This window comes from Rhinolophus sinicus, chromosome 13 (genome assembly GCF_057876585.1).
Source record: "Rhinolophus sinicus isolate RSI-liver-muscle chromosome 13, RSI-T2T, whole genome shotgun sequence".
Lineage (NCBI taxonomy): Eukaryota > Metazoa > Chordata > Mammalia > Chiroptera > Rhinolophidae > Rhinolophus > Rhinolophus sinicus.
In genome coordinates this window covers 58,376,535-58,391,173 of record NC_142513.1, presented here as the reverse complement: position 1 = coordinate 58,391,173, position 14,639 = coordinate 58,376,535, and the positions used below count along the sequence as shown (strand labels likewise).

The 14,639-nt window shown below is 45.4% G+C and overlaps 1 protein-coding gene across 1 annotated transcript; it reads left to right on the top strand.

The window, feature by feature from the left end:
• Positions 1 to 11: 11 nt before the first annotated feature.
• On the top strand, positions 12 to 8,236 carry MRPL46 (mitochondrial ribosomal protein L46). The gene is made up of 4 exons (XM_019726730.3): positions 12 to 266; positions 1,586 to 1,775; positions 3,161 to 3,334; positions 7,856 to 8,236. The coding sequence occupies exons 1-4, from the start codon at positions 39 to 41 to the stop codon at positions 8,104 to 8,106; spliced, it is 843 nt and encodes a 280-aa protein (XP_019582289.3). The 5' UTR covers positions 12 to 38; the 3' UTR covers positions 8,107 to 8,236.
• Positions 8,237 to 14,639: the final 6,403 nt, after the last annotated feature.

Here is a 14,639-nt window from a genome sequence, read left to right as displayed (position 1 = left end):
GCCGCTGGAGCCGCGTTGCATTGTGGGAGGGCAGAGAGATGGCGGCGACGGGGAGGCGGGCTCTGTTTGGGGTGGCGAGAGGCTGGCGGCGATTCGAGAGGCTCAGGGCCAGTAGTCTGGGTTTTCGCAGCCTGACTCTTGCGATCGCACCCTCGAACCGCGGGTCTCCATGGCACCTGTTAGGCGCGTTGTGCCTGCAGCGGCCACCGCTCGTGTCGAAACCGCTGACTCCTTTGCAGGAAGAGATAGCAGCTCTCCTGCAGCAGGTAGGTTTGAGGTGCGGCTTCTAGGTGCCGTTGGGGAACCAGTAGAGGCACGCGGGCCTGGGTTGGATCCTGACTCTGGCACCAATTAGTCTATGTGACCCTGGACAAGTCACCTAAGGACTTTAGGGTACTTGCCTGCAGAATGGTACCTATCTCACTGGGTTGGTTTGGTACACAGTTGGCGTTCAATAAAAGTTAGTTTTCGTTGGCTTTCTTTATCGTCGCCTTAGGCAGTTCTTTGGAGAAGCTCTTCTTTTTCACTCAATTGCACGAGGGAAGCGGTGGTAGACAAGACGGACTCAACCCGTCTTAGGTGGTTGACAATTTGGAGAGTAGGAAGTCTTATGTGATGAGTGTTACAAGATGCCTGTGATGAAGTCACCCTTGTTTTGCCTCCCAGGACTGTTTGTGTGAGGGGCAAGCGAGGAAACAGGCAAAAACTGGGGGTAGTTGCTGTGAGGGTCTTAAGTCTCCAAAGATAGTGATGGAAGGATAGTGTTATATGTTTCTTTAGATGCAGAAGTTTTTCTGTTGGTACTGAGAGCCGTGAACTTCACTTCTGTGCTTTTTACTTGACTTATTAATATACTCTGCACATACTTCACTAATCACTACAGATAATCATCGAGCACCTACTTTGTGCAGACACTGCAGAAATGCTGGGGATGCAGTGATGGTTAAGACAGACGTAACTGATTCTCAGAGTGCTTCAGTCTAGTGGAGGGGGGCCAGTCAGTAACCAGATAACCACATGATTATAATTGCAGAACCTGGTGAATGTAAAGGAAAACACATGGCACTGTACGAGAACTTAACAGGGACATCTAATTTTGGTTTTATGAGAGGTGTCAAGGAATCTTTCTCCAAGAAAGTTGTATTTAAGTTGAGATCTGAAGCATTAATGGGAAATCTCCCAGGGGAAAAATGGGAAGGAAAACATTGTAGGAAGAAGGAACAGCACTTGTAAACTCCCTGAGGCAGGAAGTGGTGAGTGACGTTGGAATCAAAGACTGACAAGACTGGAACATGGTAAGTAGACAGGCAATGGCTGTCCCGGGCCTCTGTTACTAGCCATCTCATGCAGGGTCAAGGACCGCCAATCACATTCTGACATTTTAGCAAACGTAACTCAGGCCCAAAGTGCAGGTAATTTTTTTTTTCTCTCTCTCTCTCTCTCTCTCTCTCTCTCTCGCTCTTTTTTTCCCCCTGTGGTATTTTGATTGTATGTCGGGTTATACTGGGTGGCAAACTTCTTAGTCTGTCATGTGTGCTATAACTGTTTTATTCTTCCTGTTTTCTTGTCCTTTTAATTTTCCCAGATTGAGATCGAGAGAAGCCTGTATTCAGACCATGAGCTTCGTGCTTTAGATGAAGCCCAGAGACTGGCAAAGAGGAAAGCTGACCTCTATGATGATGAAGAAGATGAAAAGAATATATTGATGGTACAGGATTTGGAAGATATGTGGGAGCAGAAATTCCTACAGTTTAAACCTGGAGCTCGCATCACAGGTTTGTGGCCTTTTCAGGCCAGTAAGAGGAAAGGGAAAGAGGGGTATTCTAGTTCCCAAATAAAGGACAGTTGCTTAGCCTTGCTTTGTATTTTAAGTAACAAATAATTGCAAATGAATAAACTTTCAGGTGGGAGAAAAATAAATTCTTTTCTGTGTTCCTTAATCTGCCGTAATATAATTTTTTCTCCTAAATTAATAACCCTAATAGAATTTTGTAATGCCTGTGTTATTTTTGAGTAGGAGGGTAGGATGTTGGGATAGCCTTTTCGCTCTCCGTTAAACTTTATGAAAGTTATCTGAATTTTACTCCCAGTTTGGACAGAGAGAGGAGGAAATTAAGCCTGTTCCCTCTAGTCCCCAGTGCTTTTTCTGAAATCCTCCTAAGCAGGGCGTTCTCTTATCCTTGTTTCACAGAAGAAGACCAAAGGGAAAGTGGGGGCTAGTTGAGTCAGTAACCAATGGAGTAGTATAGTGTTTGAGTTAATATGGGTATTGCTTCTTTTCCAAAGGCTCAAAGTACTTTATGGTTTGTTCTTCAGAGAAGTTCAGCTTTTGGTTTTCCTTTTCGTATATTTTAGTTTCCTCAAGATTGTAGGACTCTACCTTGAAAGAGGTCACAGTGAAAGAGATGGGTCAGGGTTGTATCTGATTACAGCAGTCCCCCCTTATCTCCAGGGAATATATTCTAAGGCTCCCAATGGATGCCTGAAACTGTGGGTAGTACTGAACTCTATATATACTGTTTTTTTCCTATACATTTATACTTACAGTGTTTAATTTATAAATTAGGCACAGTAAGAGATTATAGTAATCACAGTAAGATTAAAAACAATAAGGAATAAAATAGAACAATTATAGCAATATATTGTGACAAAAGTGTGTCTCAGAATAAAAGTATGGTCTCAGAATATCTTAATGTACTGTACTCACCTTTTCACTTAAAGGAAGCACTTTATGGCTTCTTGGCATGTCTGAAGTGCCAGCATCACTATTCCTGTGCTTTAGGGCCCTGATTATGTAAAATAGGGTTATTTGAACAAGTGCTGTGATACTGAGACCGTCTATCTGAGAATTGAGACAGCTACTAAGTGACTAACAGGCCGGGAATGAATACAGCGTGGAGACATTGGACAAAGGGGTGATGCATGTCCTGAGCAGGACGGAACTGTATGGCGAGCAATTTCATTATTCTACTCAGAACAGTGTGCAATTTAAAACCGAGGAATTGTTGATTTCTGAAATTTTCCATTTACTATTTTTGGGCCATGGTACTAAGTTCTTTGAGGGCAAAGATTGTGGCTCTACCTTAAAGGAAGACTAAAGATCTTGATTCTGGCAGATCACAGTAATCTTGTCTCCTCTCACCCTCTTTTTTCCCCCCAGATGCCGATAAAAAGAATGACCGAACCTCATTGCACCGGAAGCTAGACAGCAACCTTGTTCTGTTGGTCAAAGAGAAGCTCGGAGACCAGGATGTGTGGATGCTGCCCCAGGCAGAGTGGCAGCCTGGGGAGACCCTCCGAGGAACAGCTGAGCGAACCCTGGCCACACTCTCAGGTGAGTTCTCTGCTACCCTCTAAACCCCATGAGACTCACTTCAGACTCAGCCAGAGGATTTACAGGCTGACTGTGACAATGGGTCTAAGGGTAGCGGGTGGGAAGGTTAATGAAAACTTACATTTGTAAAATTTCCAGCTAGAAAAATCCAGGTAAGGATTTTCCTTAGATCAGGTGAGAGCCTATGTCCCACTGAGATATTAAAATTTAGTACAGTTGACCCGTGAACACAGGCTTGAACTATTTAGGTTCACTTATATGTGGATGTTTTGCAGTAAACATGTACAGTACTGTAAATGTATTTTTTCTTCCTTATGATTTTCTTAATGTTGTTTTCCTCTAGCTTACTGTATTGCAAGAATGCAGTGTATAATACATACACATACAAAATATGTGTTCGTCAACTGTTTGTATTAGGCTCCCAGTCACTAGTAAGGTATTAGTTAAGTTTTGGAGGAGTCAGAAGTTACCTGCAGAGTTGCGACTGTGGGGAGGTGGGCACCCCTTACCCCACCTTGTTCAAGGGTCAACTGGACATTCACAATCGATGTCCTACCATTGTCTCAGCCTGCTTCTCTTCCTGTCCTGGCTCATCGGCCCATCGCTTACCCCTTCACCCAACTGGAAACCTCAGAATTACCCTTAATATCCCTAAATTCTGGAGTCCTACCTGGTCTGCTCTTAATAGTCTCCTCTTTGTTTCCACAGTTTCAGCTGTGACCCCTTCAGTTCTCACAAGACCAGGGTTTCTCAGCTTTGGCACTAGTGATATTTGGGGCCAGAGAATTTGTTGTGGGCAGTACTCTGTGCATTGTGGGATGTTTAGCAGCATCCCTGGCTTCTGTTCCCTAGATGCCAGTTACACTAACCCATCCCCACCCCGTCTAGTGTGACAACCAGAAATGTCTAGACATTGGCAAATATTACCTGGGGAGTGAAATCACGGTGGTTGAGAACCATGACTATTAAAGTAGATGCCAGATAAGTTCCTCTTGCTTTCGTGTGGTACCCTTCAGTGCTGCCAGCATGAGCTTGCTAAAGCACAGTTTCCTTGTCACTCCTCTGCCTGGAGTTCTTAGAAGGTTTCCCATAGAAGTTCAGGCTTTCTCAGGCATGGCCTACACACCCTTTTTGCTCTGATCCTGAGCTCCTCAGTCTTGCTGCTCATGAATGTGGACTCTGGCTTCTAACTTAGCAATCCTTTGCATTCCTGGAATAACGTGGTCGTTCATGTGTCTTTGTTTTGAGGCGTGCTAGTCCCTGGGTGGATGCTTTTCCTCCTCCCTGGTCTGAATGCTCAGCTCATTCGTTACATCATCCGTGGTGGAGCCTTCTCCAGGCCTCTGGGTAGAGAGAGCTGCTCCTCCCTCTGGGCTCCGTACCACTCGTACGTGCCCTTGTTCAGTTTATTCCACAGACATTTACTCTGCTTATCATTTGCTGGACACTGTCGAGGCAGTGGGGTGACAGTGATGAGCAGGACGCCACCCCTGCTCCCTGGGAGCTTGTGTGCCAGTGGAGAACACACTTGCACTTATCCCATTGCCCTGTAATCGCTTACTAACATTTCCCTCCCCAGCCAGAATTCTGACTGCCTTGAAGGTACGGAAGATATCTATTCCTCTCCATCACCCAGCCATCTGCAAAGTGCTTGGCACATAGTAGCTACTTGCTGAGTGTTTATTGAGTAAATGGATTTGGTAATATAAGTGCACAACCACTTTACTGGCCCCGTCACCAGCTTGAGTATCTGCTAAGGAGACGTCGCAGCCAGTGTGTGCTCCTTGATCCTTTCCCTCGAGGGGCCTGTGGCCTGCAGGAGAGGTAGGGAGACAGAATGGAATGGGTGGGGGCCTTCGCAGGGCTTTGTTTTCTCAGCCGTCACGTGGGAGTTGGTAGCTGGGTTTCTTTCCGGGATCATTGTGTTCAGATGCTCAGCTTCCCTCACGTCAGATATTCACGACTGACCATTCATGACTGATGCTTGCTCAGCTCTACCTCCTGTGTGCCAGGTGGAAAGGGGTTCTGCTTTGGTACTGCACTTTCCTCCTTTAACCTTCCCACTGTGATAAATCAATGTGAAAGGAACTATGTAACAGATATGTTGACATTTAATAGGTGGGTACAAAGTAAAATGTGTCGATTTATTGCAAATCTATTAAGATGGCAAAGAAAAGCTCAAGCAATATAAAAGTATATTTACAAAATAGTCAGAGTCCATTTCTTCTTTCTCATGGACCCACACTTCTCAAGTATTTCTGCAAGATGGACTTCCTAGAGGTGGAATTAATGGTCAAGGATGGACGCATTAAGTTTTTGATGGGTACTGCCCATTGGTCCTGCAGAATGTACCGGATGTTCCACATTGTCACGGGTGATGTCCAGGCGTGGCTGGTGGCCTGGCTCTCGCCAGCATGAAATAGGCTCTGTAATTTTTGCCCGTCCAGTTAGTAAAAACGATTGCTTTTGGATTAGCATTTTCCCGATTGCCTGTGAGCTTGACCATCTTTTCACGTTTATTGGCTGTTTGTATTTCTTCTTCCACAAACTGCCTGTTCAGATTCTTTGCTCACGTTTGTAATGAACAGTTTCTTTTTTATTTTCTTCTTGATTTAATTACATTTTAATCCATTTTTCCTAGATTAGAGAAAAGTAATATGTACCCATTTAATTAGGTGGAAATTTCAGAAAAGCGCAAAGAAATATGCCAGTGTAATTCCACCACCCACAGATACCTACTGTTGACATTTTGTGTTGTATAAAGTTGTTGTTTTTTAATAATCGAGAAAAGCAATTCATTATATATGATGAAAACATTATCAAACAATGTCTACCAAATGTAGTATAGAATAAGAAGTAATTTTCCCTTCTCAGAAGCAACCACCATTAACAGTTTTTTGTGTATTCTTTTAGAAATTGCAAGCATATACATATTTTATGTTTCTTTTTTCCATATAGTTGAAGTGTGTGTGTACACACATACACACACATATATGTACACAGAGTTGTATACCTTTTTTCTCCTCTTATATACAGCCTTTAATCATCTCTGTATCAGCACATGAAGACACATCTTAGACTTTTTTTACACTAGTGTGCTATTTCATATGTACCTACTGCGATTTGTGTAGCCAGTCTCTTGCTTTTACAAGTAAAGCTGCAGTGACCTCATCCTTGTACAGTCATCTTTGCTCACATGGGCAAATAAATACATTTGGAGGATAAATTTCTAGAAGCAAGAGTTGCTAGATCAAATGGTATGTCTAAGTAAAATTGATAACTTGCCATATATAGCAGTTATACTAATTTACATCCATGTAAGAATACTCATTTTTCCCTTACTCTTGACAAGCAGTGTATAGCTCAGTTTTTGAAGTTCAATAATAATGATTTGTTGTTTTAATTTGTATTTCTTTAATTATTAATAAGATTGAGCATATTTTAATGAGTTTGTAAGTCATCGATATTTATTTTCATGTTCATGTTCATATATGCTTGGTTCATTTTTTTTTTTTTTTTTAGATTTGTTTTTTTCCTCATTGATTTCTAAGTACTTTTTGCATCTTAACATATTATTCTTCTGTTGAATGTGTTGAAATATTTTTTCTGGTTTGTCAATTTGTCTGACTTTTCTTTTTGCTTCATTTTTTCTTTGCAGAAAGGTTTAATTTTTATGTAGATAAATATGTCTTTTCTTTTATGGATTTTTCTGTTTTGTTTATTAGGCCTTCCTCTCTCAAAACTGATACAGAAAGTACTCTGATGGTTTATTTTTCCTTTAATGAAAATTTTTTAAAAATGGAAAATTCAGAAAATATTCTTAAATACTCATGAAACTACCATCCAGAATAAACAGACTTTTTATGAAAATTTTAAATTTCTGTTGTTAAATATTTGATCTGTATGGCAGCAGTGTTGATAGGGGCCGAGGTTGGATCCAGCTTTAGTTTTGTTATGTAGCTCACCAATTCTCCAAATGCCATTTAGTTACTCATTATTTCCCTGTCATTGGAAATGCAGGGTTGGGGTTATTAACCCTTTGTTTTATACATTGCAGATACTATCTATCAGTCTCTCGTTGTCTTTTAACTTTGATTATGATGTTTTTACCCTGTAGAAGTTAAATCGGGTCCTTTTTATGTTTTCCTTACGACACTCCCTTTGAAAGGCAGATGAACTTTGCTTCACAGTTGCCACGTGTCTTCATTCTGCACCGACAGTGACGGCTGAGTGTAGCAGCTCAGTGTTCTGACTCCCAGGTAGTGGTATTTGCTGCGTTGCTGACTCCAGTCTGGAAGCAGTAGCTTGGCACAGGTGAGGACGCAGTGATTCTGGAGCCCATGGGCCAGGAGCGTTTGGATTGAGAAGAGAGGTGGCTCTTCAGGAAGGACTGAGTCCTTACTCCCAGGGGCTGCTTTTACGGCGCGGAAAACGGCTCTCGCAGAGACCCCGATGATTTGGGATCCATAGTACACAGGTCGGTGTGTCCTCATCTTCCAATTCTGTTTCCCCCCCTCTCAGAAAACAACATGGAAGCCAAGTTCCTGGGAAATGCACCCTGTGGCCACTACAAGTTCAAGTTCCCCCAGGCAATACGGACAGAGGGCAGCGTTGGGGCCAAAATATTCTTCTTCAAAGCACTACTACTAACCGGAGACTTTTCTCAGGCCGGGCAGAAGGGCCATCATGTGTGGGTCAGTAAGGAGGAGCTGGGTGACTATTTGAAACCCAAATACCTGGCCCAGGTGAGGAGATTTCTGTTGGACCTCTGATGGACGGAGCTGCCTGTGGACTGCCCGAACAATTCTGTGATTTGGGTCTCAAGGACGTTTGTGATTGCCCCGTGTGTGCAGGGGATATCAAGCAGTAAACTAATTCTGAGAATAAACGAGTTTATCGTTGCGTGTGTCTTGGCTGATTTGCCCTTTGAGGGGTACTGGCTTCTCCCTGTGCAGAGAGAGCCAGCTCTTAGGGCGTCTTTCCCTTCTTTCCCTGATAATTATGTATTGCATTACTTTTCAGTGAATCGACTGGCTTCCTGGGCCAGGAAGGAAGAACAGAAGGAAATGAATGTAACTTCTAAAAGCCTTGAGTTCTGTGAAAGCTTCTAGGCCCATGAAAAAAAAAACAAAACTAGTTCAGTGTAGTTTTTTAGCCATTTTCCCTTTTATTATTCCCTCCGTTTCTACTTAATATATGAAAGTGTATCAATGTAGCCTAGGAAATAATTCCTTCCTTTTGTCTTCCTTCCCTCCTTCCCTACCACTTCTTTTATTTGTTTTTTTTAAAAAGCATTTTATATTTAAACAATTTAATCATGTGTTATCTGTTTTTGAAACAGTCGTGAAATAAGCAGTGTCGGCTCGTTCTCTGTTTTACAGGAGGGGAATCATGGCTGGTGTGTCTTGGCTAAGTCTCCTGTGTTCCCTTGGCGTTGATGGTGCAGGAGGAGAACGCTGATCTCTGGCCTCTTGGTTGGGACTCGACCCTTCACTGTTGCCTGGGTCACCACTGGCCCCAGTGCCTGGTGCATGGAAGGCACTCATTGAACATTTGCTAAATGAGTGAAAAGAGGGGGCATCTCAGACATGCCTCTGCCTAGAATAGTGGTTCCAGTAGCAAGGCTGCAGTCTTGGATCCCAACTCTCAGACATCCTTTGGGTTAAACAGATTGGCCTGTGTGATGTAAGGTTGCGAAATGGGATTTCTCTGTTTGCGGCAGGTGTAGCCCCGTGTTCTGTCACTCAGGGTCAAGGAGGTTTTCTGTGATGAAAATGGGAGTGCCCCCGTCCTGATATTCCCTCCACCTGCTGTCCCTCCTGCGTGTGTCCCTTCTCATTATTGAGGGGACATGGGCATAGTGGACATGTGAAGCCTAGGCCATAGGAGACGGTAAGAGCACCCATAGGATCAGGAGGGCATTTCTCGGTTTTGGAGTGAATTGTGTATGTGAACTAGGCTGTGTATTCACTGCAGGGACCTCTAACCTAGAAGGGAAGGAATCATCCGGGTGAGGTTGCGACCATTTTTATGACCGATACCTTGATTTATAATAAATATGTATTTGGTCTTTGTCCCCATTCATTGGCATAGTGCTCCTATAAGCCCTTGGAGTTTCCTAAGTCTTGAGTGCAATCAGGGTCTCTTTTATTATGTTCATGAGGGCTTGCCATGCCCCTTGGTAACCGAAGATTGGGGTCTGGTTGCTAGGGAAGCCAGCCATTTGATTAGAGGGTTGGAAGGTTCGGTCTCACCCCCTGACCCTCCGGGGAGGGAAGAGGGGCTAGAGATTTAGTTCCGTCACCAATGGCCAACCATTGGTTTCATCAATCATACCTACGTAATGAAGCTTCCGTGAAAGCCCAGAAGGGTGGGGTTTGGAGAGCTCTCAGGTTGAACACGAGATGTGGAGAGATGTGCCAGAGAGCATGGAATCTCCACGTCCTTCCACTCCTGGCCTCATGCATGTCTTCTGGTTGTTCCTGCGTTACATCCTTTTGTCATAACCCGGTCATCTAGTCAGTAGAACGTTTCTGAGTTCTGTGAGCTGCTCTAGCAAATTAGTCGTACCCACGGGAGCCTCCGATTTATAGCCAGTGGGTCAGAAGCAGGTATAACAAACTGACTTGTGATTGGCATCTGAAGTGGAGAGCTGTCCTGTGGGCCTGATAGTATCTACCGAGCCTGTAACGTGGCAGCGGATGCTGTCTCCAGCTGGATAGATAGTGTCAGAACTGAGATGAATCACAGGACACCCAGCTGGTGTCTGTAAATTGCTTGGTTTTGGGAGAAACCCACACGTTGGAATTGGTACCAGAATCTTAATGCCCAGGCATAAGGTGGTCTGTGTTGTTCCAGAGTTGTTTCTCTAGAGGGAAATAGTACATATAGAACTGGTAAATAGAGAAATGGTGTCAGGATAACCCAAAATTAGGCTAGTTCCTGTGAGGTTTTCCCCGGAACATTAATAGTTTGAAGTGATCAGAGACAATACCTTAAGAAAAAAGCCAGAAATCTTATAGAAGTGCCTGCCTTTATTGCAAGCAGTGGCAGGTACAGTAGTTTCAGGAATCACCATTAAGCCCTTCCGCTGTGTTTGGTTGGGGAAACCGAATGGGAAGGAAGACAATGCGAAGACACCACCCCTTTGTTTCACAAAACTGATGACGAAGGCATTACATTTTTTATTTTGATGGAACTTGTCTGCTAGGACCTGTGTCTCCGAGAACCTGCGTCTCAGGAAGAAGAATGAAGCCCAGGATTTCAGGGACCAGTGTTTGTGCCAGTGGGGGATTAAGTGCCTTAGCATCGTCATTGGGCTTCACTCTGTTTTGTTAGTGCCCTGGCTACAAAATACAGGTTTTAGGTGATCTGCCCCAACCCCCTTTTCCCAGAAGCCCTGTTATTTTTGGAGTGTGATTTTGCAGAGTTTTGGAGATAAGTTTTTTGTTTTTTTTTTCTTCCTGGCATCATAGTAGAAATGACTGCATGTGCTGAGTGCCCTGAAGCTTCCACTGGCTGTCACACATGACCAGAAAATTGTTTCTAGTCTAATCCTCTGGGAGAAGAACACCAGGGAACAGAGAAAAAGGTGATGATTCTCTGTTTTAGAGGATGGGAGCTTCCAAAGAAAACTTGGAGAAAGAAACAGTAGTGTGTGTGTTGTGGGGATTAGGAGTTGCAGTTTGAGGTGTGGTTGTGCACCCTAAGGAGAGAAATGCCACGTGTGTGTGTGTGTGTAAGTGTGTAAGTGTGACATGTAAAACACACCCCAGCTCACTGGAAGGCTCCTCCAGAAGTTCATCCCCACGTCTGGTCATTGCCTTCTAAATGATTTCTAGTCACTTCTGTTTTTCACTTTTGCTGGTACTATGGAGAAAATATTATCACTCTTACAAACTTGTCTTCCTGGTAACTTATCCTCAAGAGTTTCCTCCTGCTGGGCCATTTCTGCACCTTGTACGTGCTTCTCCACTTAGCACTTTATAGGACAGTGAGTTGTGCCGTATGTTAGTCTGGCTCTGACACCTAACTGCACTTCCAAATCCTTGAGTAGAACCTGCCTCATGGACATACTTACAAAAAACATTTAAGTGAATCAGCTTCTTTCCCCACGAACACTGAACTTGGGAGTCAGAAAACCTGGGTTTGAATTTGTTTTATGACCTTTGGCAAGTTACAACTGCTATCGCTATTAATACTAGCGGAGTGACCTCGGAATGTTCGGAACTGGTCCGAGGTTGAAACCCAGGCATCCTGGTCCCTATTTTATAGATGAGAAAATACTCAGAGGCGTGTTAACTTGCTTAGGGTTGGTTACTCGCTAGTAAGGAGTGGGCTCAGAATTTGAACTCCAATGTGTGTACAAAGCTAGTTGTTAACCTTTGTTAGCTTTCCCTTTCTCATCTGTACGATACAGATGATACTATTTCTCAGAATGTGATAATTTATGTGAAAATACTTAGCACCGTGTATGACTTGTTATAAACACTCAGTAAATGTTTCCCTCCTGCCAGCATCTTGAAGCTTCTAAATCCTGAATTCCGCTCTGTCGTCTTTAGCTCTTGCATCTCCCATTCTCACCTTCTCCACGTTATATATTTTGTGGCAACTAAGGTGTCTGACCTGTTTGGAAAAGGATGTGACTATATGGACATTAATGGATTCATTCCATCAGCCGATCTCAAAATGGGTGGGTGGCAGGTCAGTCCCATAGTGACATCCAGCTGCTTGGGCACATTAGCCCTGTCCACTCTGGGCCCGGTAATCCAGAGCCACTGTTAAGGCACAGGCTTATAGAGCAGTACGAACGGAAAGGACGTGCTCACCCATTCTGTTGCCCCACGGGAAAAAGGGACGCCGCTGAAAGGCTGGCACCCCAATTATGAACAGCTCTAAGCTGCAGGCACACACAGCAAGATAGGGCCTGTTTGTGAAATCTTAGGACAGCCTCAGTCCCCTGCCTTTCTCTGCTTTATTTCCTAGAAGCTTGGATGACAGCCAGTCACTCAAGCTATCGGTCACCTCCCACCTGCCTTGGAATGTCAGTGGGAAGGAGGAAACTGCTCTGCTCCCTGCTTCCAGGACGGGCCCAGAGTAGGTACTGCTATAAAGGCTCAGGGAGGTCCAGAGAGCTGTCACAGCTGAGGGGCGGCCACTCGGAGGTCCCCTGTGGGTTAGACTGGGGATGGCCAGGGAGGGCAGTAGTAGCCCAGAGCCAGAATAGGTACGCGTGTGCGCGCACACACACACATCCCTACCCCGTCCCAAGCCATCAAATGGGCCAGAGGAGCCAGCAACAGGTTTTGCTCAGAGGGTTAGGCAGTATTCGGCAGTAGGGCCACACCACCGATCGCTGAAAAACCAGATACCCAGTCCCCAGGTAGCTGCTGAGTGGCTGACGGAGGGACCGAGGTGGGCAGAGAGACCCCAGGTTCTCGTGTGGCCCAGTAGGGGGAAAATGGCCCTAATATGGTCGGTCCCATGAGGACCATTGAGAGGAGGTGTTTGAGGATGACACGACTGGTAGACAAAGTGCAGACACCTGGGTAGGGGGTATTGGGAGGACACTCCAGGGCAGAAGGCCTTGGGGTAGACGGGGCTGAGAAGAGAGAGAGAACCCCCAGACTGAGTCGCCTGATGGAGGAGGAGGTGGTAAGGCAGGGCTGCTGGGCTGGACTCATGCATGAGTGCCACAAGGTGGCAGGGTTTGCCTGGCAACCTCTGTCCCTTGCAACGTCTGCCTTGGAGGGGCTTCTTGCCCAAGCTCTGCAGGGCCCCTAGTGCCCTGTCCTCTGTGGTTAAGGGGCTGCTGGCCAGGACAGCCGGAGGGCATGGTTGTGTACTCTTCCTCATTTGCTGCTTCTGTCAGCCATGTGTGGTGACTTCCCCTGCCATGTGTTGGTCAGCAGATGAGCTTGGGGAGGTGAGGGGACTCTGAAGGGCTTGGCACCAATGTGTGGTGGAGTCAGGATTTGAACTCAGAGCTGTGTGATTCTAAAGCCACCTACTGCCTGCCCCGTTACCTTTGTATCAGAGATCGCACACCTCTCAGCAAGGGGCACTTTACTGCAGGCCCATGGACCCCTGCAAAGGCCCAAGCTGGAGCAATTTGGGAGAACACACAGAGGACTTGGAGTAGAGAACAATGAGATTGAAGAGATGGAAGTTACTGAACTTGGAGAAGAATATGACGAGAGTCACTGATTGGTCTTCACGTGTGTATCTGACTTAAACTGGGTCTGCTTTGAATTAGAGGCAGTAGCTTGAAATGCAGCAGAAGGAACTTTGGGAAGTTACACAAGGGAAGACTTCCTTGACATTTAGGATTATTACATTAAACATGAGAGTGAGTTCCTGAAACATTCCAGTCACCATTCAGCAAGTATTTGCAGAGGAGGTCGTTGGACTGCCCAGCATTGGGGATAAAATGGTGATTGCTATGCTCCTGCCCAGTGTCCTCAGATGGTGGGGACAGGAAACAGATGCATCAACCAGCAGAAGGGAACTGTGCCCTGGAAGCACAGACGGGAGCTGTGCGCCCAGCCCCGGGGGGCTCAGGGAACGCCCCCCAGACAGTCATGGCTAAGCTGGGGCCTGAAGAGTAAGGTGAGTGAGCCGGTGAGGAACAAGCAGAGGGAGCAGGTGCCACAGGGGCCCGAAAGAAGTTCTGTGGGCATTTTGCAGTGTTTTCAGTTCTTAACTGGCCAAGACAGCTTACGAGTTGTTTTGTCTGAAGGCAAGAGGATGGGTCCCGTGAAGTCTTATGACAGTGGAGCCACTTCTTGCCTGGGGGCTGGATTCTAAAGTTGGTGCATTAGTCACAAATAATGTGCAAAGTTACTGTCGAGTTGCCCCTTAGGAAGCGATCACATTGGTGACTGGTGCAGGTCTGTTGGGGGAATCCAGAGCAGCCAGTGTTTCCTCTGGTGATGGAACCCATCACGGTGTATTTGGTTGAGCACAAGAGTAGCCAGTTGGCTTGTGTTTAGGGGCTGTGCTGTGTAAAGTACTAGGATTCCCATACCTCTCACTGAGGGGCATTGACTACAGGTCTGTGCACCCCAGCAAAGGCCCAATTGGGGCAATTTGGGAGAATATGAGGAGATTCAGAATCACACTCAGTGTCATGAGATGCTCGCATAAAGATAGGCTTTGGGGATTCAAGATGGAGTTGTCTCCCCATCTCAGGCTCACTCCGGAGCAGGAGCCCCTGGGAGCAGTAAGCGCATCCACAGTGGATGGAAGTGCCCGCTTCCCAGTCACTAGTCTCACCTGTAAAAATCCCAGGACAATAGTTTGACTT

Bases quoted from the DNA above. Each gene is read 5' to 3' on its own strand.
- MRPL46 (XM_019726730.3), top strand. From the start codon at position 39: ATGGCGGCGACGGGGAGGCGGGCTCTGTTTGGGGTGGCGAGAGGCTGG. The intron at 267-1,585 runs GTAGGTTTGAGG...TAATTTTCCCAG, and splicing joins TAGCAGCTCTCCTGCAGCAG to ATTGAGATCGAGAGAAGCCT. The intron at 3,335-7,855 runs GTGAGTTCTCTG...CCCCCCTCTCAG, and splicing joins AACCCTGGCCACACTCTCAG to AAAACAACATGGAAGCCAAG.